This window comes from Arachis hypogaea, chromosome 13 (genome assembly GCF_003086295.3).
Source record: "Arachis hypogaea cultivar Tifrunner chromosome 13, arahy.Tifrunner.gnm2.J5K5, whole genome shotgun sequence".
Lineage (NCBI taxonomy): Eukaryota > Viridiplantae > Streptophyta > Magnoliopsida > Fabales > Fabaceae > Arachis > Arachis hypogaea.
Window position 1 is genome coordinate 140954683 of NC_092048.1, and position 19865 is coordinate 140974547.

Genomic DNA, 19865 nt, shown 5'->3' on the forward strand with positions numbered 1-19865 from the left:
GGCCCATTGAATAAGGCAACTAGCTACCCGATCTTCAATATTAATAGATATCGGTTCCATACTTTACAATGATCAATTAGAAAGAAAACATGTAACACTAGATTTGGGTTCGTGTGGATTCAAACGAGGTCTATTCTGATTGGTTTGGTATGTTGCACAACATAATTGAATTACTATATTTTTGTCGCATTACATACAAGGTGTGCGTGCTTGAATGTGAATGGTATGATCCAAGTTTGCGACAAGGAATACGAAAGCACAAGGACTACGATATTACTGAAGTAAATGTAACCAGGAAATATAGGCTCTACGATCCTTTTATTCTACCTCAAAATATACATCAAGTATACTATTTGCCTTATCCAAATTCATGCAAGTCTAGTTGGGTGGTTGTGGTTAGGACTAAGTCAAGAGGCCTCATTGAGTATGATGATATGATAGAAGGTCAGGAACCAAATACACGACCCAACTCTTTCAAAAATGGTGATTAATACCAGTTAGTCGATCTCCCTTCGGTCTGCTATTATGGATGATGACATTATTGACCTTGGACTAGATGTCGATGCACTTCCAGCAGGATGATGATCTTCAAGAAGAAGACGGGATTGATGGCAATGAAGAAAAGAAAGATGAGTCGATAATAATCAAGAAACTACATCGGAAGACGAGGATGGTGAACCAGAGGAAGAAGATGATGAATCTGATTAGGGTTAATGTAAACATAGTTTTGTGATATGTATTTCTTTAAGAAACTTTGTGTATTTGTAATATATATTTTAGTGAATGTAAACATAGTTCTGTGAATGTAATATAGTTAGCTTTATTTCAGATATTTCAGTTACTATCATCAGGTATTTATAATTTAAATTTTTCATACTTCACATCAGGTTTAAAGTACTATTTAATTGTTAATTATCAGGGTACACTAGAAATAGACAGAAAAAAATAATTTAAACTTAAGAAAAAATATTTTGACACCAGCCATTATTTTTTAAAAGAAGTTCAAATAACATCTCCGTTGGTATTAACGTTAGATAAATCCTCCGGTAGTATAGCAAAAAATCGTACGAAGTGGCGCGACGGTAACATCGACGAAGAATCCATTTTTTGTTTTTACTATATTCCGTCAAAAAATTACTGTCAGACGCAATAAATCTGACGGTAACTGTTTATCAGCGAGGTTTATACCGGCTGATATTTTTCAACGGTAATTAGTTTACCGTCGGATATATTTAAAGAATCTGACAGTAAATTCGACGGTAGTCAACATTTTTTTTTGTAGTAATTTTTTGTAATTAATAAGAAATTTTGTTTCAAAATACTAAAAGTAAGATTCGAATTTTTAAAAATTAAAATAATGTGTTATTTATGATTTATTATATTTGTTTAAGATTTTATATTAAAAAAATTATTTTACTAAAAGTATTTGAGTCAAATTGATCAAACTTTGAATTTAAAATTATTTTGAATTCATATAAATTTTAATAATTAATAAATAATAAAGATTTGATAATTTAATTTAAAAATTAAAATTTGAAGTTTAATTTTATGAACGAAAATAAATAATTAAATTATCTCTAATTTTAAATTAAAATATTTATTTAAAATTAATTAATAAATTAATAAATAAATAATATTTTTAAAATAATGTTAATATATTATATTTAATTTTTAATTATTATTTTATTTTCTAATTTTATACAAATTTTTTTATTATCCTTATTTCTTTTAACTAACGGTAACCCTCATTTATAGTGTTCATACTAACAAAAATAATACATATCAAAAGAGAAATATGTGAATGCATGTTGCTATCTCCTTTGTCACTTTTTTTACTACTCTGGTACATATAATTGTCAAGTATAATGTTGGTGGATGAGAGATACCAATTTAATCAAGGATAGAGTATTAAATTAGTCTTCATGTGTATAATTATAATTTTATTTCATTTTTTTTAGTTTAAAGTATCCTATTTGAATTTAAAAAAATTTTATTTAATTTTAATATAGTTTCACTGTAAGGTGAAAGTTAAATAATTAATGAAATGTCCTATATAACAGCAATACAAGAACAAGGTTAATAATTTAAAGAACAAATACAAGTTCTAAAGGCACAAAATCAATTGTGGATCAATCAATATATTTATTTATTATTTTTCTTTGTTCTATAGAAAATATTTTATTTAAATTGTAAGAAAAATAATAAATAAATATATTGATGCACCCATAGTTAATTTTGTGTCTTTAGAACTTATACTTATTCTCCAAATTATCGACTTTATTCTTATACTGCTGTCATGTAGGACATTTCATTCATTATTTAATTTTAACTTCACATAGAATTATATTAAAATTAAATAAAACTTTTTTAGTTTAAATAAGACATTTTAAATTTTAAAGACCAAAATAAAATTATGCTTAAACATAAAAGACTAATTTAGTGCTTTATGTATTTAATTAATAGTGCTACTTTTAATTAGTAAATAATTCATGTAAATGGATCCCCGTAATATTAAGATTCGAGTGACTGTCCTGCTGGACATTTTCTAATGGACATGATTATATATATTATATACTTTTTTTAAGACTAACGAAAGGGTACATTTTATTATATATTAGGCACACTTGTAGATAAAAATGTGTGGGGGCCAAAAAATAATAAGTAAATACTAATACATGTTATGAATTAATGTAGGATTAATTTTTATCAAGTATGTTAAAATTTTTTTTTTACAGTATTTTTCAACCCGATAAATCAAAGATTAATTCGCTGTAATATTAAACTCTATTTAAAAATTTGTTATTGATTAATTAATTGTTGCATGCATAAAGCGGGATTCTTATTCCCGATACAAAATGTGCTTAAGTTTAATGTGCAAGATTCATAAGCATGCGAAAATATTTCTAATAAAAATATCAGTTTCTACCTTGATGATTTCAATTGCTCATCATCACTTATCTATCTTTTGTTATATATATGCTATTGGACATGATAATATGAATAATCATCCATCCTCATCACCAACTTCAGTGGCTGCATTTGCATGAGATTAAGATTTCTCTAAGCAAGTAGAAATAGAAACCCTCTCCTTGTGCTTATTATAATTAATTAATTTGCTTAACAAACCTAAAGAGAGAGAGAATTGAAGAAGTTTCATGGCTGTTCCAATAGACCACCCTCGTGCAGCATTTATTTTTGGGATACTAGGTAACATGTATACACAAAAAATATCCTTCAAATTTTGTTATTTGTTATTGTTATTAATTATTATTCATGTAATTTTCTTATGTCCTGGCTAGGCAACGTGATTTCCTTCTTCGCGTTTTTATCACCCTTGTGAGTATGTAGTAATTAAGGACATGTCTTCTAGTTTCAATTCTCTTGAATGACAATAACAATAGGCATATATTTTGAATATATATTGTGATTAATTTTTTTTTTTTAAATGCATGGTAGGAAAACATTTAAGCGAATATGGAAAAGGAAATCGACGGAAGGCTTCCAATCATTGCCTTACGTTGTTGCATTATTCAGCTGCATTGTATGGTTATACTATGCCACACTCAAAACCAACGTTTTTCTTCTCGTTACCATTAACTCATTTGGATGTGCCATAGAGATTATTTACATTTTAATCTACATGATCTATGCAGACAAGCGTGCCAGGGTAATATATTTATATTTGTATATTTTTAATAATAATATTTAATCTAACCATCTTAGTTGCTTGAGTGGTCAGCTCACTCCTCGTCTTAAAATAAGTATCACTTGCATGACGGATTAGTCTTTGGACGACCGAGTTTTGCAGTATTTTTGCATAGCACAATTTGTGGCTATGAATGTGATGTGCTTGCCTACGATCATTCTGGGGACGTATTTTAAGCTACATGGTTTGGTTCGCGTCAAAGTTGTTGGACTCATATGTGTAATAATTTCAACGTGTGTCTTTGTAGCACCCCTAAGCATTTTGGTCAGTGGAATTGAAATTGGAATGATGTGCAATAACTAAGCATTATTATTCATAATAATTATATTCTTGCCATGCATGTATTTAATCTAAATTGCAGGTAAAGGTTATACGTACAAAGAGCGTAGAGTTTATGCCCATCCTTTTGTCAAGCATTCTCACAGTTAGTGCCATAATGTGGTTTTGTTACGGTATTTTTCTGAAGGACATATGGATTACCGTAAGTATAGCTAGCGATTTATAGCTTCATAATATGTTATTAAATAAATAATAATAGTAATGATTATGATTCATTGGTTATGTTATGTGCAGATACCAAACGTGGTGGGTTTTACGTTGGGGTTAATACAGATGGTGGTATATTTAATTTATAGGGGACGTGGGGAACGTTAATGTCTTTCTATAGCCCCTTGGCACCAACTAATGAACTACTATTTAGTATTTACATTTAGATTCCAGTTTACTTTGTAATAAGTGCCAAACATTAGAACAGAATGAGTTTACAAGCTATTTATGCTAACTATTACACATTATTCAAAGATTTGTCTATACAAAATTACCCTATATAAATAAAATGAAAGAGATGTATTTTTTATCTTATCTTTTGAGTCCCACTTAGTAAAATTAAAATCCCTTAATCCATATGAATTGTCCCCTGATAAACAACTTTGCTTGCTTTGTTAACATTATGTTACTCTATTTGATCAGAAAGTCTTTGCAACCAACAATAATTAAGTAGAGACAGGTTCATGCCATTTTAGGTTCTATATAAAAATAGGCGGCATTTCCAGCTACCCATGATAAGTTGCACAAAATCTTTAGTATTGGAAATAGAAATTCAACTGTTACATTCCATTTAGGATCTATATGAAAACAGCATGCATTTCACAATAGTCACAGGTCTAATTGCACAAAATCTATAGTATTGAAAAGATATTCGACTATTACTTGATGATCAAGGAATTCCCAGCAAGAAAGCCGGCTACTCTGCTATCAACACCAAAATAGGTAGCCCTAGAATACATATGTTCTGTGCTTCCATCTCCAGTAGAAACACAATCAAGAAAAAAAATTATCCTTACGCTAAGAGGTCGGATACTCTATTTTATCCCATTTAGCGCTTTCTTTCTGCATGCCACTTGTATACTGATTTAGAGGCTGGAGTGACAAGCTCGTCTTCTCGTAGTTTGCGCTTCTTACCCTTTTTCTGGCGAGATATGAAAAATAACTTCTTAGCATCCTAAATATCTAAATGGACTTGCAATAAGGCACATAATATGTCAATACCTGCAACTCTTTCTGCATTGACATGTCCAAGTAGATTTTCTCTAGCTGGCCGAGTCTAGTCTTCCTCGCTTCCAGCTCTTTATAGGATTTGGCAATCTTTCTGTGTATGAAAAAAATATATATCCAGTTTACAATTCAACATGCTAAAATATCAGCACGGTGTTTATTACAATTGAGATACTTACTAAAATTAATGATTTTGAGGGCATCAAAGAGAACAGATAAAATATTTGGTACAACAAATCCATAACAAGCTTCAGCAGGGAAATGTAACAAAATGTTTGATTTCAAAGGATAGGGTATTAAGCAAAACGATAACAAAATCAGTGTCTTTGAAGCCAAGTGTAAGGTGTACCTCTTAATGTTCGTAGGAAGATCATCGGAAGTAAGAGGAAGATGAACTTCTCTTCTTAGATTTTGTGATTGTAACTCTTTTGCCTCTTCCCTGCACATAAATGGCCAACAGATCAACAAAGCCATTCCTTCGGAATATATTTAAGGAATGGCAAAAATTCTATAATGATTCACACGGTTCACAGAATAGATCTCGAAAAGAGGAATAAACTAACATCAATCCATAGGTGAAAAATGAGGGAAAAGCATCCTTACTAAATGAAGGACCTTATAACATGAGTACATCTCTAACACCATTGACATGCTACACAATCTGTGAAGCCTAAACGAATATAAATATATAATTTTCTTTTTTATGAACATATACCATTAATTGCACAAGAAACCAGTTGAAACTTGAATTGCAAACCGAAACTTAATTTTTCAGAGCCTAACGCCATATTCAACATTATTTATCATCCATTTTACATATCACAGACAAGTAGTAACCATAGACTTGATAAATGATGAATATGATACTATCACTCTAAAGAAAAGAAAAGCCAGGTTACAGCCTCTAAGAACAGCATGAACGAGCAACAATACTTAGTTCATTTGATGGGAGAATTACAGTCTTGTCATAAAGAGACTCAATCAATGATGCAGGAAACACCTAAGTGATCTAAAATATTCTTGTCTAGATTCAAAATTCTCACGATCAATTCAATATGTCTTCAACATATTCATTTAATAAAAAAATGCTTCTCACTTTTTAGACATGATTACAGACAGTTACGCTATTGTGTCATCTGGTTCATGTGACTGACCCCATTCTATACGTTTAATAATTGTTATAGTTCTGCGCCTTTTTATTAGTTCTGTAACTTCTACTGTGCTGCTCTTGTTATTGGCTGATTGCATCAAAAGGGTAATCAAGTTCATCGGCTAAGCATTGGACTCTTCTATTTGTAGCATCAAGGTAAAACTAAAATTAGAAAAGTAGAAAGAGAAAAGGTTGCAACACATACAGAAGTGAGTGCACTAACATACATAATATCTCCATAAAAAAGAACCAACTCATGCTAGTTATAGAATGACAGCTTCAAGAGCGCAAACCTGTCCTCAGCAAAGAAGACATGCTTATTTGGCCGTTGATTATCAGTACAGTGCAGAGTGGCATTCAGCTTCTCAATTTTCTGCAAGAAACATGAAATATTCGCCAGTAAACCTAAATATAATTTTTGCACAGATCCCCATATATATTTATCAAATTTCAAAGCATTCTTTCACCTTTCTCTCACTCTGAAGCTTTTGAAGAATATATCCTATATCCTGTGTTTTCATCAGCAGAAGTTCTTCTTGGGTATACTTGTTTGCATCACTCCTACACAAAGAAGTAAACGCATCAAGAGCTCAATCCAAAAAAGAAGCAAAGAAACAATCACTGAACCAGCAATAGAAAAATAAAAAAGTACAGAAAGTTCATACTCTGGTTTATGAACTCCATCAACGACTTTTGTCTTGATCATCTTAAAGTAAAATTCATCTTCGTTTCTGTTTGCCGCTTTTTCCCTGAGCCTCTGCAAAAATAAAGCAGCACATGCAACAAAATCTATAAGAACTGCAACATCAAAACTTGGAAAAGCAAGAGTAAACAAGTGAAACTGTACGTACCCGTATGGTGTCCTCTTTCTTGTGGAATGCTTTTGCGCGCTCAACATAGTCTTTGTGCTTCTCAAGCAAGCCAAATTTTTTCCTCGAGGACCTAATGGAAACAAAAGCATGCTCAAAAATTGAAGCAGAACCATGATTTCTATTGAGGTAATTGAAGTTGGGTAGGAGAAAAGATGGGGTTTTGGGGACTTACGGTTGAGCGCGTTCTTTGTGGGCACGCCTGGGAATGGCATTCCTGAGAGAAGACATGTTGCAGTTACACGGAGGAGCTTTTGGGGAAGCAGGTGCGTGACAGTGGCTCTCGGTGGCTGCTGCAGAATTGGGGGAAAAAGTAACGGTAATTGCTAATTAGGCCCCTTGCTTCCAATCATAATCGAATGTAAACACATTGAACTTGTTTTTGCAGTAAATAATTTCAGTTATCAGAATGGGCTTATTATTGGCCTGTTTAAGACTAAGGCAACACCCATCAAGAATATCATTCACGACCAAAAATAAAATAAAATAAAATAAATTTATGAAAAAGTTTCTAGGGTGTACATGGGCCGGATGATACCGGGTTTGTCTTGGCCCATGACCGCCCCTAAATAGTGACCGGGTCTGTTTTTGAAACCCTTGTCCAACCCTAAATCTAATGAAATCTCACAACTTCCGGGCCACAATGAAACCAGTAGACCGGGTAAAGAAACTATACACTGCACATACACCAGAGAATTCTCAACAGACACAGAATCAAAGAATGCTTCTCAAGAGGTGGTAGTAGTGATATATATAGCAAGTCAGAGCAGTATGAGAGTTTTTAGCCAACTAGAAAAACATTATAAAAGTTTGTTTCTCTTGCAAATCATCAATGGCATTACGCTAAATGAGAAGCTAAGAGTCTCAACGACCAAAGAGTTATCTTCACACACAAAATTTGCTTTTGTCACATGTTTTGTAAGCCTTGATCAACACTCAGCACCAAGGACGCAATCATAAGATCAGAATACTACACATAGGCAACACCAATACAAAGGATAAGGTCTACTTCATTCTGTGATAAAGGCTTCTTGCTGAGAAAATCTCAGCCTCATTCCAACCATTTTCATTCTCACAATCAATCAGCATTGTCAAAAGATCATTTTGATCACAATCTACATTAAGCAATTGTCCTCAAATAGTTGAAAACAAAAGTACAGGAGTTCTGCTGCAAATTATTATATAATTTAACAATAACATTAATTCACAAGAAGCTCAGTATCATTTTGTGCGACAGGTGCAAATATAAAAGTGCCATCTACATTCTCCAAATAAAGAAACAAGAAAAACATGCATCTACAAGACTAATTACCCTTAGCCTTATCGTCAGCCACAACATTGAGAATAGGCAAGCTACTGAGGAACTCATCAAGTCTCACAAAGAACACAATCCCATATTATTTATGTAACACTGATACTATATATTTTTATATAACATATGCACAGTATAACAGAATCAACATAATAAACAATCAAATTTTAGCAATAATAGGCTGCTGAATCAGTAATATCATGTTATCAGAATCAACAATCAATGATCAATCTTCAACAATCAAGCTGTTGAAATAAACATTATTAGCATTATCAAGGTTAAGCAAAGACGAGTAGACGACGACGAGGTTTACTTGTTAAAAGGCTGCTGCCTACTGGTTTGAACGGCGACGAGCTGGTGGTTGGCGGCAGCGACGATCAAAGACAACAGCGTGGTCGCACGGTGATATTAGAGAACGATATCCGGTGGGATGGGTGGATGATGGCGCGGTGAGAAACGCCGTAATAGGTGGCGCAGCGGCGAACCGTGGTACGTGGTAGTGACCGGTGCGAGGAAAGCCGCGAATCTTGGTGGGTTGGTGGTTGAGGCTGGCTGGCTGGTGAGGAAGAAAGGGAAGAAGGCTGTGGCTGCCTGGCTGGTGTGCGCCTACGCGGTGGTGGCCGTGGGAGGTGGCTGAAGCATGAAGAAGAAAGGGAAGCAACCACGTTGAAGCACTCTGCACTGCCCTAAACCCCTAACATAGGAACTGGGTTCAACCCGGCCTGGTGAAATGACCCGAACTTTGACTTTAGCCGGATCACTATTAAGTCGGGCCAATTTTGACCCAAACCAAACCATGTGCAGAGTTGTGCACCCTATTTTCTACTATTATTAATTTATTAGTAAAGACCTCAAAAATTAAATTAATTTAAATTTTTCAAAAAATAAAAAATTGAGATTTTCTTTTAAGATAAAAAATTAAAACAATTGATATGACATAATCTTGCATTTTGATGTCCGATGGTAGCATAAAGTAAAACTATTTTGCGTTGTTAGTGCATATAAATTAGTCTTTGATGAGGTTAAACATTAACTAACAATATATACAATATTTAGTATATTCAAATTAAATGTTAAATAGAAATTTTTATGAAAATTTATTAATTTAGTCTCTAAATTATAGTAGAATTAGGTTATACTAAGAACTAAATTGATAATTTTTATAAATATATTTGATCAGTGTCTAATTTGAACATGCTAAATATTAGGTATGCTGTTAATTAACATCTGACGAAAATTATTTTTTTATGGGTAAAACTGAGCGAGCTATTTTTCAAAGACTAATTTGATTATTAACTCATATAAATTAATTCTAAAACTAAATTGTATTATCTGGCCAATCAGTTTCTTTCAGTTATATAAATATTTAACTACCAATTTAGTATTCGAAAGATTCCGTTGACAAAAAAATCTTTAAAAGATGTTATGGGCAAATAGCCTGAATGATTTAAAAATGCGACAAAAATAATCAATAAATATATTTTTTGTAAGCGACAAAAAAAATTTTGTACTTAGCAATGGACTTATCCATTTCATCTTAATTTTTGTGACAATATTTGAATAAATTTTAAAAATTGTACGAAAAATTTGAAGCAATAATTTTTATTTATTTTTCAGAAAAATGTGGTTATTTATAATAATTTGAAGCAATCATCTTTTGTAAATTTATTTATTGGAAGCATCTTTTAAATTTTTTTTATGAGAGATATAAACTTTCGCATGTCATTTTATTAGTTTCCTGCATGCGGTATCTTGGATTGGCTTCAATTTTTAATTTTCTCGATTGATGAGCATTGAGCAAGTATCTTTGTGCCCTTGAAATCTAGAATACTTTTGGTGAATGATTCTTGTGTTATTGTTCCTACTATTGCTTACCACAATGAGAGCCCAGCACCTACGACAGGAATAAAATATTTAAGTGGATATTAGAATGAAGATTTTATAATTGTCTCTATGTGAAAAAAAAAAAATTTATCCTTAGATGACGAATTGTATAGTTATTTTGATATAATATAAAAGTATTGTCTTTGTTTAAAATGTAGTTAAATAAATAAATCACACTTTTAAACAAAGCATTTTCATGAGAAGATGCTTTTGCCATCTTTATATGAGTAGTTGCCAAATATTTATAGTGTTTTGAGAAAGCAGATCCCAAGCAAAAAGCATAGTGCTACTTTAAGTCTATAATATCAGACAAATTTATCATGGAAATATTAGAAGGATGAATCCTAACCATCATATGATATCATGATGGTCGAAATTTATTTATATATTTCAATTTTTATCATGAACCTGTTCTCTACTAGACAAGAAGCAGACAGAAAAATGAAATAATCATAGCCTCCAGTTACATGTGGCTGCCTCCATACCACAACAATAGCAACATTGTAACAACTGTAAACCTTGCGACCTGTATGTGAGCATGCACCTTTTATTAATTCCTCTCACCACCCCTCCCTTCCCCCATTGCCATGAATGAAATCAACCATAGTATTCAATCAGATTGCATCAGTTAACATAAAACAATGCAATCTTATTTCAACTTTTTCCTAACAAGGACTACCCTGGCAAAGTCCACCCAGCACCATGGATCTTCCGCAAGCAATGGACCAACAATGTACGTTGAAGTTGAATCAAATTACTTGAATTATTTTGTTGCAGCTATTTTCTGTATACAATGTGACTCCGGGAACCAGCTAAGGTATATTAACACCCTGTAACCTTTGCTCCCTCTTGTAAAGTTTCCCCTTGTATCTACATCATGCCATAAACTGATCACAATGACTGAACTGAATTCGTTCTTAGAAGCTTTTTTGGTTTACGCTTCTCCACAACTGGGATGACGAACTCAAGAAGCTGCAACAAGTAATTTAAAGTTATAGAGATAAGTTTGACAACAAATCATTGAAAGTAGTGAGTTGTTTGAAGTTGGCTCGTGACCCTTTTTTCTACCCTATGCATATACCAAAATGAATGAGAAAGATCCAAACTATAACAAACAAGTTTGCAACTAATACTGGCAAGTAGAAACAACTATGCTGCTAGTGCAATAGGAGAATGAAAACAAGAGACCATTTTATCAATGGATATAACTGTCGATTTGCCAATTCCACAAAAGACCCTCGATTTTTAAATATATGATAGCCTGCAGTTTCAAATAAACTGGCACTTATGAACTTAATTGAAGAGTATACAGAAGCCTAGCTCAAGCAAGCCTGCATAACTAAACAAGAATGGTAGTCATGACAATTTAGGTTGCATACAGCTGTTAAAGTAGTTTTATGTTTGAACAAAGCATCATTATACATGGTATTGGAAACTAAAATCCTAGGAAATAGCTTTCACAGAGGATTACAATTTCATTTATAGTAAATGATATTATACCTTCCTGCTATTGTTTTTGTATATGTAACTACTATTAGTGTAATATATGAAGTTTGGTTTCTCACAAACAAGTTCTTAACCATGTTTTGTTTCTAACAACATCTATGCTCTGTACTAAACAATGAAAGTCATGTAGAATGAGGTTCATTGGAAGATTGCTAATGTAATGAAGAGCAGAGGTAAATTTAAGCATTTAAGAATTAGCTCTTCACAGAGAGCTGTAATAGTCAAGTTGGACATCTCTGGCTATGTCTATACACAATCAGGCTATCATTTTTCCATATTTCTAAACAATGTTTAGCTGGAACTTCCTACATTTTTCATTTTTAACACTCAAGCCAAAGCTTCAGTCTGCCATTGAAGCCACAACTATAAAGGATTAACGAGTCTGTTTTGTCCAGAGTAGAATGTGAATTCTTTAATAAATACATATCTTCACATGACAGTTTCAATCACATAAGATCAAATACACAAGAATACGCAAATTGAGTTAACAGAAAGTGAGATACATTACATACCTCCTTCAATCTCTTCTTTTTCTTTTCAGCCTGCAGTCAGCCAACTTAATCAATAAATCAGATTTTAGGCAAAAAATGTAAAGATTCTCAAGAAGAATAAACCAGGTGAGTAAAAAGAAAAAGGTTGAAACACAATATGTGAGCCACATTAAATACAAAGCATAAAGTTTAAGTTTGTATTAGCAATAAAAGGCCACCAAAGGCACAATTGGATAGAAGAAGGATGAATAGTGTGATGGCCTAAGAAAAAAACCAAAAGAAGAACCTCTATCCTAAGTGTTGGATGGGTATGTTACAGTATTATTGATGCCTACTCCAACAAAACCATGTGCTAGAATCTTAAGACTGAAGTCTAAAACAGCTAAAATAACATCACTGTCAAGACCTCCACCATTGGCTTTTTCAATCTAGCCAAAGAAAGAAAGAAATGGACATGTATAAGTGTCAAGCAATAACATATATATATATATATATATATATATATATATATATATATATATATATATATATATATATATATATATATATATAATAATGGGCACCTCTTCACTCAATAACCGGGCATTCTCTATCTCCAGCTGTTGAACATTAGACTCAAGGTCAGTTGTGTAAGCCTGTTAAAGGAAGAAGAGCATCAAAGACTATTTCCCATTAGAGAGTAAGTGGTCACAAAACCAGACAAAGGCTAAGCATAAAATAAAAGAGAAGAAAAATCTCAACTTTAGTTCAGTTCCTGTTCCTCCCAATTCAACTATTAAAGCCCCCCAATAGTGAGATTCCCAGGAACAGTGAACCTCACTTACCACATAAGAATCTCCATTTTCCAAACATCAAATAAAAATATATAAAAAATGAAACTTTATTAAAAAAAATTAGAAAAACAGGGTAAGTACCTGCTTGCGTTCCCTGGACCTAGCCGCAGACTCACGATTCTTGATCATGCGTCTCTGCTTTTGAAGAGTGGCCTTGTCCACTGGTTCCTCCACCGCCCTTCTCTTTCCCTTTGCCACCGCAGCTGCCCCTCCTCCTCCACCACCGCCGCCTCCTCCTGATGATGACGAGGGTGCTGGGACTCCACTTGCCACCGCAGCATCAATCCCATTGGCAAAAGGCTCAGCCGCGGAGGAGGATGAGCCTTCAACGGCGGGCACCTGCGGGAACTGATGAGGAACAGGATGATGATTATGAAGAGGAGCAACGGCGGTGACGTCGTCATCAGTGACGGCAGCGTTTTTTGAGAGGAAAGCCTCAAGGGTCATTTCCTCGAACGGGTGGTGATTATGGTGAGTTGAGTCTCTGTGAGAGTGGGTTAGGATCATGTCTTTCCAGACATCATCGACGGTTTTGGGCGGAGGAGGAGGGGATGAAGAAGGATTTGAGGGGTGAGAGGTGGTGGTTGTTGTGGTGGTGTAGATGGAGTTTAGAAGATCGTCCATTACCACGGACGAGTTTGAATAATAATGCAGATTTTGATTGTGAAGAAGGGAGTAATAATTAGAAGAAGCAGCAGCAGCAGCAGCAGAAGAAGAAGAAGAGGAAGAAGAAGAAGAAGACGATGATGAAGAAGAAGAGTCGCGTGGCAGATCCGTATTCGTCGTGACAATCTTCGACGACGCCATGCCGCGTTTCTAGCTCTCTCTTTCTCTTTTTTCTGTTATAATAGTAGTGTTTGTTTTTTTCTTTGATTGGATACTTGGATGGACGGATTTGCCACTATAAAAAGAGTTTGGGAGTGAGTGAGTAAGGAAGCATTGCGATTGGCCAATTTGGGAACGAATATTATGTCATCATCGTACTCTTCACAGCTCAGTTGCTTCACCCTACCCTACCCTACGCAACCACCCTTTGGCTTACTTCACTTTCACATTGGAATTCGGGATCTACCCCCTTAAATACATACTTAACTACTTATAGTACACTGTATTAAGTTATTAACAATTTACCATGGTGAAGATATTTTACGTACATACTCAATTATCGTAGTATTTTATTTTATTTTATATAGTTACTGTATGAAAACTAAATTTTTAATGTAATTATAATAAACAATTATTTATGCATTATACTATTAATAATATTTAAAATGCACTTCACATTGCTGGAGAGTTGGCTTTTAGTTGATTAAATAGGCAGACAATATTTCAAGGGTTAAATACTAGTTATTATTTACTAATTGAATACACTAAAAGAGTATAATAAAATGGCTAAAGGTAGCTAATTTAGGAGTTTATAATAGAATAGAAGTGAATGGACAACCGAACAAACTATAATAGAAATGAATATTATAGAAAGGTGAATACATCGGTCATTAAGATTAATTTAGTAGTGACAAGTATTAATTTAGTCAATATTTAGATTTAATTTAATTTTTTATTATTTAAAATATCTTATTTTTGTCTTAAATATTTTATTTCATCTTATTTTAATTTTTTAATAAAAAAATTCTTTTAAAAATATTTTTTTTCTCTATTATCATCTTTCTAGATAATGATAACAATCATAACAATAGCCATAATGATAATTATATATTTAATAGTAGAATTGATAAAACATTTAATAGTAGAATTGATAAACAATAAATAAAAAAAGATAATAGTTGAGAAAATAGTATTTTTGAAAAGAATTTTTTTACCATAAGACAAACGAGGTAGAATAGAACGTTCCAGCAAAAATGAAACATTTTAATTTATAAGTAGTACATAAATTCGAGTTAAGCCTCATTTTGATCTTTGAGATTAACGAGTTGTACTGATTTAGTCTCTGATTTTTTAATTGTAATTTGGTCTTTCAGATTAAAAAAAGTACATTAATATAATCCTTCGTGTATTTCTTGTCACCGGAACTCAATGCCATTAATGACGTGATTCAAGCCTTGCCATGCTGGACATATTAAAACGACATTGTACGCATTTTGATACTAAAAAAGCATTAAACTATATCGTTTGAGGGTTTAAACAATCTTGTCATAACCAAATTCTCTTGATACATGGTCAGACCATTTAATTTTTTTTACTTTTTTCTTTATTCTCTTTCAAAAATGTAATCAAACGCCTTTATTTAAATTTAAGAATTATAAATTTGAAAAAATAAGCTTTTAGCAATTATCAAATCTTCGAAAATGATTGCTGCAACGTATCACATAAATTCTCTATGATGGAACAGGATATCTTTTATCTTTCAAATGTACGGCTAAGCTTTTCATAGTACGGAGTTAAATGCTAGAAATTTTATGCATTTACCGCGTTGAACTTGAGGTTTGTTATAATCCTCAAACGACGTCGTTTAATACCTTTTTTAGCGTCAAAACGCGTACGATGTCGTTTTAATATGTCCAGCGTGACAAGACTTGAGTTACGGTCACTAATGGCATTGAGTTCCAGTGATGGAAAATAAACAAAGGATTACATTAGTGTACTTTTTTGAATTTTGGAGACCATATAGTAGCAATTGGAAAGTCAAAAACAAAATTAGTGCAACCCACTAATCTTAGAAACCAAAATAGAGCTTAACTCACATAAATTCACCTGATCATCGATCATGCTGTTATTCCTTCGTTTCTTTCTTTTTCCAACATTAATTTTTCTTTCATCTCAAATATTATATTGATTTCGTATTACTTGTATGAAAATAATTAGAAGCTGCCCCAATATCAATTATCATCATAGAATACAAGTTAGTATTGTCAGAAAAGGGAGAGAAAGCAACAGAAAAAAGGTTTGTGAGTATTCAAGTTGTGTAGAATGATACAATATAAAAAAATATTCATAGGTGCTAAGACATAATATCCTATAATAAATATTCAGATATGTTAAATAATGTAAATTGATCCTAATTATACTCTAACAAGTATAACAAACCAATAGTCGCGGATGGACTTTCTTGCTTTTTGGTGATGAAAGTTACTAACTATCCAGACAAATGCAGGTTGCAAATATTGGAATATACAGAACCAGAAGCCTGTTATGTGTATACTCAACTATACAGCTATGTAACTATTTATTAACTCTAATCATCGTCACCTGGATCATCCATTTCAGCATCGCCATCACCATCTCCATAGTCCTCAGCTTGTGCTTGATCGGCATCTGCTACAGCATTTTCATGCGGCATTTCGACATCCTGCATTTCAGCATTCTGAGATTGTTCCCCTATCTTTGCTTTCATGGATGTAAGATTTTCGTCGCTGAAGAATGAGGAGTAGGGTTTCGAAACCTGAAGACGTAAATTCTTGGGTTAGTCTTCAGCTTAGAAACAATAACTATAAAAAAGTTGTCCAAGTGTGTGAGACTCCTCCTGCATAGTGGAATCATGAACAAAAGAGGAGAGGATTTTTCAAAGAAAAAACTACGATTAGGGAACACAAATTAAATAATTAAAAACCTCGATTTTAATTAATAAATTTCACTTCAATGCTACTGGTATGCATATAAATATAACTTTCAGAGCATTTACTTGGAAGAAACAATCCCTCTTCTCAGCACTTTCCACTAGCTTGTTCCATTGTTTGCTCCTCCTCAATGTTGAGGCAGATCCAACAACCTATAATAGAAAAAACGAAAATTGATCACAGTAAAGCATGTGCACCAAATCAATTCATTGAAAACCTCGCTTTAACCCGAATGATACAGTACCAAAACTGCAGACTTTGCTCTTGTGATCCCAACATTCATTCGCCGGATGTCCTCCACAAACCCTATACCTTTATCTTCGCTTGCCCTCACACATGAAAATATTGCAACATCCTTCTCACGTCCCTAAAAGAAAGAAAAAAAAGAGCATTGTTTAGTACTTTAATCTATGCAACCATGTGATCTGTGCCCCATGTTGCGAAACCAGAACCATATTCAAATATTTTGTTTATTGGAAATTTCTTCAATACTATTTAGGAGGGGAAAAAATGACTGGTACATAACTGAATGTAGCTAGTTTACCTGGCAACCATCAACCGTACATGTATCACTATTCCTGGGATGACACTCAAAAGTCTCTTCAAAACGTTTTTGGAAGAGCTTACTTGTTGTCTATAGGGTGATATGATTGCAACTTGGTTACCCGACTTCACGTGGGATATCGTGTTATCAGTTTTTGATACAAGAATAGGACAAAATCAACTTCCTCAGTATTATCCAAGAACCACTCCTGATGGCGAGTCTCTTTTCCCTCATGTACATCAAAGAAACAGAATGGACCAAAGCAGCGATACTGATGCCACTCACGTTGTGTCCGCATTTTGACATCATCCCCATCTACCAATGCATCTTCATAAAATTCGCTAGAAGGGAAGCTTCTTATCTATTTGATCACATATGATAAATCCACTTAGAAAAAGTGATAGGATATTTTAATAGATCAAGAGAACACAAGATTTGATAGTAGACAGAAACACAAGGATGAACCTTATTCCCCAAAACAGATGAAGTCTCATGACACTAAATATCCAAATCCTGATAAGTAATGAGTATAATATAATTCTAAATTTTTTTTTTGGGGGGGGGGGGGGGGGGCGCAAGGCAGAACAACAAAACCGATAAGTTAATATTATTGGTTGTGTTATGCAATTCAATCTGAGGCTGCCTAGGGAATAAAGGAATCCCAAATGTGAAGCATGACCATAGTATGAACAGGAAAATATGAACCAACCTCAGGATGCATTCGGTATTGGGTCTTTAACATTTTAACTGGATAGCCAGCTTGCATCAATCTTTCAAATAAGCTTGTGCCATATCTTAAAGCATGAAACAGAAAACAGCACAAAAGTAGGGTATTAAGCAGAAGAATAGTTTTATTTAGTTAGAAGATATGCTTATCTCATCAAAAGATTGTTTACCCATGATTCTTAGCAACATCTGAAATTACAGTTGCTGGAAGCTGTGCAGGATCACCAACCTTAAAACACAAAAGCCAAAATTAAAATAGCATGGTAAAAAATACAAATATGACAAAAATCTAGTCCGAATAATTAAAAAGTCAAAACTATGCACAACAAAATCATTAGTTAGTTATAACCTGCAAACTGGGCATTTTAAGAATACTTGCAACTACATATTGTAAATACAAACAATCCAGGATCCTTTGACGACAGTGGGGTGGTGAACAATACCAGAATACTTTTTTGCATTGATTGGCTAATGGCACAAGGTCGCAGGTTCCACCTGTTCATGGGTAGCATGTCGTACAAAAGATGAATAAAATTAGCAACATTGGTTTTTTTACATTGAAAAATGAAAATCGTACATACTGAAATCATTAATCTACTTTTGCAATGATAACAAGCTAACAACACACTAACTTACTTAGGACAAATATAACACCGAGACCAGAGCGATTCATTAATGCTGACTAATTGACAATATGCTATTGCATATGCTGACTTGCAGAGAGAAGTATATTAGACATTAAAAAACACAGCACACAGACAACAGTGAGACTGTTATTCTACTGAAGCACAATTTTTGAAAATTTAAGAGCAGACTAAAAGGAACATGTATGTACTCCCAAGTAAAAGGCCGCAAATTTTTTTACAAAAAAGTGATGATTTCTAAAATATATGATTTTATCTTTATAAAGAAAGTTTGCACTGAGTTACATGAAAATTAATAAAAAAATTATCTGATATCAATTATGCTTATCATGAAGTTCCACCAGCTTATGCTACTAACCTGCTTAGGCAGCTTAGCCAAATTGATTATACTACAAGCAACCTAACACTGAAAAAGATTTCATACTTACAGGTTGGGCTGCTTCATCTATAATCACAACATCAAAGCTGCGATTTAGTTACTGAAGATATGCGAACCACTAAAACTGGAGTCCGAGAAACCTGCCCATGCACAAAGAAAATTCTTCGAAAACCACAATGCTATATTTTCTATTTGAATTCAGATTAAATTGAATATATACTATTGTGGCTTATCCAGAAGTGCAGCCGGACACTTCATATTATTCCCCCGGACCATTGCTCTGCTTATCAGTAGATGATTTGTTGGCACTGATCGTTTTCCTTTCACCTGCAAATAATACAATCTAAGTGCCAAAGTAGATTTAAAAGTGGAGATGAACCACACAAATAGAAATATATCATAGATGCCATAACTATATGTGGCTTACGTTTCATTATTTATACTGTCGGTGCAGGTTAAACCAGGTCGAAAAATATGTATTATGTTCAACACTATATTAAAAAACAAATTTCCTCAACATTTATAAGGTTTCAATCTACGGCTATAACGTTCCATGGGATAAGATACGGAACTAAAAAAACAGTGGCAGCCATTTAAAAGACATGTAATCTCCTTGTTATACGTTCATCCAGGCGCTTGCTTGATTTGATTGTGGTGAATGTGTTTGCGACCAACACATGTTAGGTGTAAAT

General features: G+C 33.3%; 4 protein-coding genes and 1 long non-coding RNA gene across 8 annotated transcripts; 1 reads left to right on the top strand and 4 right to left on the bottom strand.

The window, feature by feature from the left end:
• Positions 1–2839: 2839 nt before the first annotated feature.
• On the top strand, positions 2840–4506 carry LOC112792300 (bidirectional sugar transporter N3-like). Of its 2 annotated transcripts, XM_025835480.2 has the most exons (6): positions 2844–3207; positions 3300–3336; positions 3457–3667; positions 3809–3970; positions 4068–4187; positions 4280–4506. In XM_025835480.2, the coding sequence occupies exons 1-6, from the start codon at positions 3156–3158 to the stop codon at positions 4358–4360; spliced, it is 663 nt and encodes a 220-aa protein (XP_025691265.1). In that variant the 5' UTR covers positions 2844–3155; the 3' UTR covers positions 4361–4506. The 2 variants fall into 2 exon arrangements, with proteins under 2 accessions (XP_072068966.1, XP_025691265.1); XM_072212865.1 differs by lacking the exon at positions 3809–3970 and having other exon boundaries at positions 2840–3207.
• Positions 4507–4772: 266 nt separating this feature from the next.
• On the bottom strand, positions 4773–9382 carry LOC112792299 (probable U3 small nucleolar RNA-associated protein 11). 2 transcript variants are annotated; one of them, XM_025835478.3, is made up of 9 exons: positions 8905–9382; positions 7455–7572; positions 7262–7352; positions 7076–7167; positions 6878–6971; positions 6704–6783; positions 5610–5699; positions 5255–5354; positions 4773–5174 (listed from the first exon to the last, which is right to left on the bottom strand). In XM_025835478.3, exons 2-9 carry the CDS (start codon positions 7508–7510, stop codon positions 5082–5084), a joined length of 696 nt encoding a protein of 231 aa, XP_025691263.1. In that variant the 5' UTR covers positions 7511–7572; positions 8905–9382; the 3' UTR covers positions 4773–5081. The 2 variants fall into 2 exon arrangements, with proteins under 2 accessions (XP_025691263.1, XP_025691264.1); XM_025835479.3 differs by having other exon boundaries at positions 7455–7569; positions 8905–9344.
• Positions 9383–10804: 1422 nt separating this feature from the next.
• On the bottom strand, positions 10805–14540 carry LOC112792301 (G-box-binding factor 4-like). Of its 2 annotated transcripts, XM_025835481.3 has the most exons (4): positions 13387–14540; positions 13036–13107; positions 12494–12523; positions 10805–11447 (listed from the first exon to the last, which is right to left on the bottom strand). In XM_025835481.3, the coding sequence occupies exons 1-4, from the start codon at positions 14110–14112 to the stop codon at positions 11367–11369; spliced, it is 909 nt and encodes a 302-aa protein (XP_025691266.1). In that variant the 5' UTR covers positions 14113–14540; the 3' UTR covers positions 10805–11366. The 2 variants fall into 2 exon arrangements, with proteins under 2 accessions (XP_025691266.1, XP_025691268.1); XM_025835483.3 differs by lacking the exon at positions 13036–13107.
• A 1653-nt stretch (positions 14541–16193) lies between these two features.
• On the bottom strand, positions 16194–17476 carry LOC112792302 (probable helicase MAGATAMA 3). The gene is made up of 4 exons (XM_025835484.3): positions 17425–17476; positions 17125–17247; positions 16946–17032; positions 16194–16705 (listed from the first exon to the last, which is right to left on the bottom strand). Exons 2-4 carry the CDS (start codon positions 17161–17163, stop codon positions 16499–16501), a joined length of 333 nt encoding a protein of 110 aa, XP_025691269.1. The 5' UTR covers positions 17164–17247; positions 17425–17476; the 3' UTR covers positions 16194–16498.
• Positions 17477–17645: 169 nt separating this feature from the next.
• Positions 17646–18405, bottom strand: LOC112771609 (uncharacterized). The gene is made up of 3 exons (XR_003187125.2): positions 18321–18405; positions 18134–18218; positions 17646–17785 (listed from the first exon to the last, which is right to left on the bottom strand). It is a non-coding gene; the product is annotated as an uncharacterized lncRNA (long non-coding RNA).
• Positions 18406–19865: the final 1460 nt, after the last annotated feature.

Coding starts and splice junctions, on each gene's coding strand:
- LOC112792301 (XM_025835481.3), bottom strand. CDS start 14,112: ATGGCGTCGTCGAAGATTGTCACGACGAATACGGATCTGCCACGCGAC. Junction 12,524..13,035: donor CCCGGTTATTGAGTGAAGAG/GTGCCCATTATT, acceptor GGCTGACTGCAG/GCTGAAAAGAAAAAGAAGAG. Junction 11,448..12,493: donor AAAAGAAGAGATTGAAGGAG/GTATGTAATGTA, acceptor TACTTGTTGCAG/CTTCTTGAGTTCGTCATCCC.
- LOC112792300 (XM_025835480.2), top strand. CDS start 3,156: ATGGCTGTTCCAATAGACCACCCTCGTGCAGCATTTATTTTTGGGATA. Junction 3,208..3,299: donor ATTTATTTTTGGGATACTAG/GTAACATGTATA, acceptor TGTCCTGGCTAG/GCAACGTGATTTCCTTCTTC. Junction 4,188..4,279: donor TGAAGGACATATGGATTACC/GTAAGTATAGCT, acceptor TGTTATGTGCAG/ATACCAAACGTGGTGGGTTT.
- LOC112792299 (XM_025835478.3), bottom strand. CDS start 7,510: ATGTCTTCTCTCAGGAATGCCATTCCCAGGCGTGCCCACAAAGAACGC. Junction 7,353..7,454: donor CACAAAGAACGCGCTCAACC/GTAAGTCCCCAA, acceptor TGTTTCCATTAG/GTCCTCGAGGAAAAAATTTG. Junction 6,972..7,075: donor GATGGAGTTCATAAACCAGA/GTATGAACTTTC, acceptor TTCTTTGTGTAG/GAGTGATGCAAACAAGTATA.
- LOC112792302 (XM_025835484.3), bottom strand. CDS start 17,163: ATGAATGTTGGGATCACAAGAGCAAAGTCTGCAGTTTTG. Junction 17,033..17,124: donor GAGCAAAGTCTGCAGTTTTG/GTACTGTATCAT, acceptor TTTCTATTATAG/GTTGTTGGATCTGCCTCAAC. Junction 16,706..16,945: donor AGAGGGATTGTTTCTTCCAA/GTAAATGCTCTG, acceptor TTACGTCTTCAG/GTTTCGAAACCCTACTCCTC.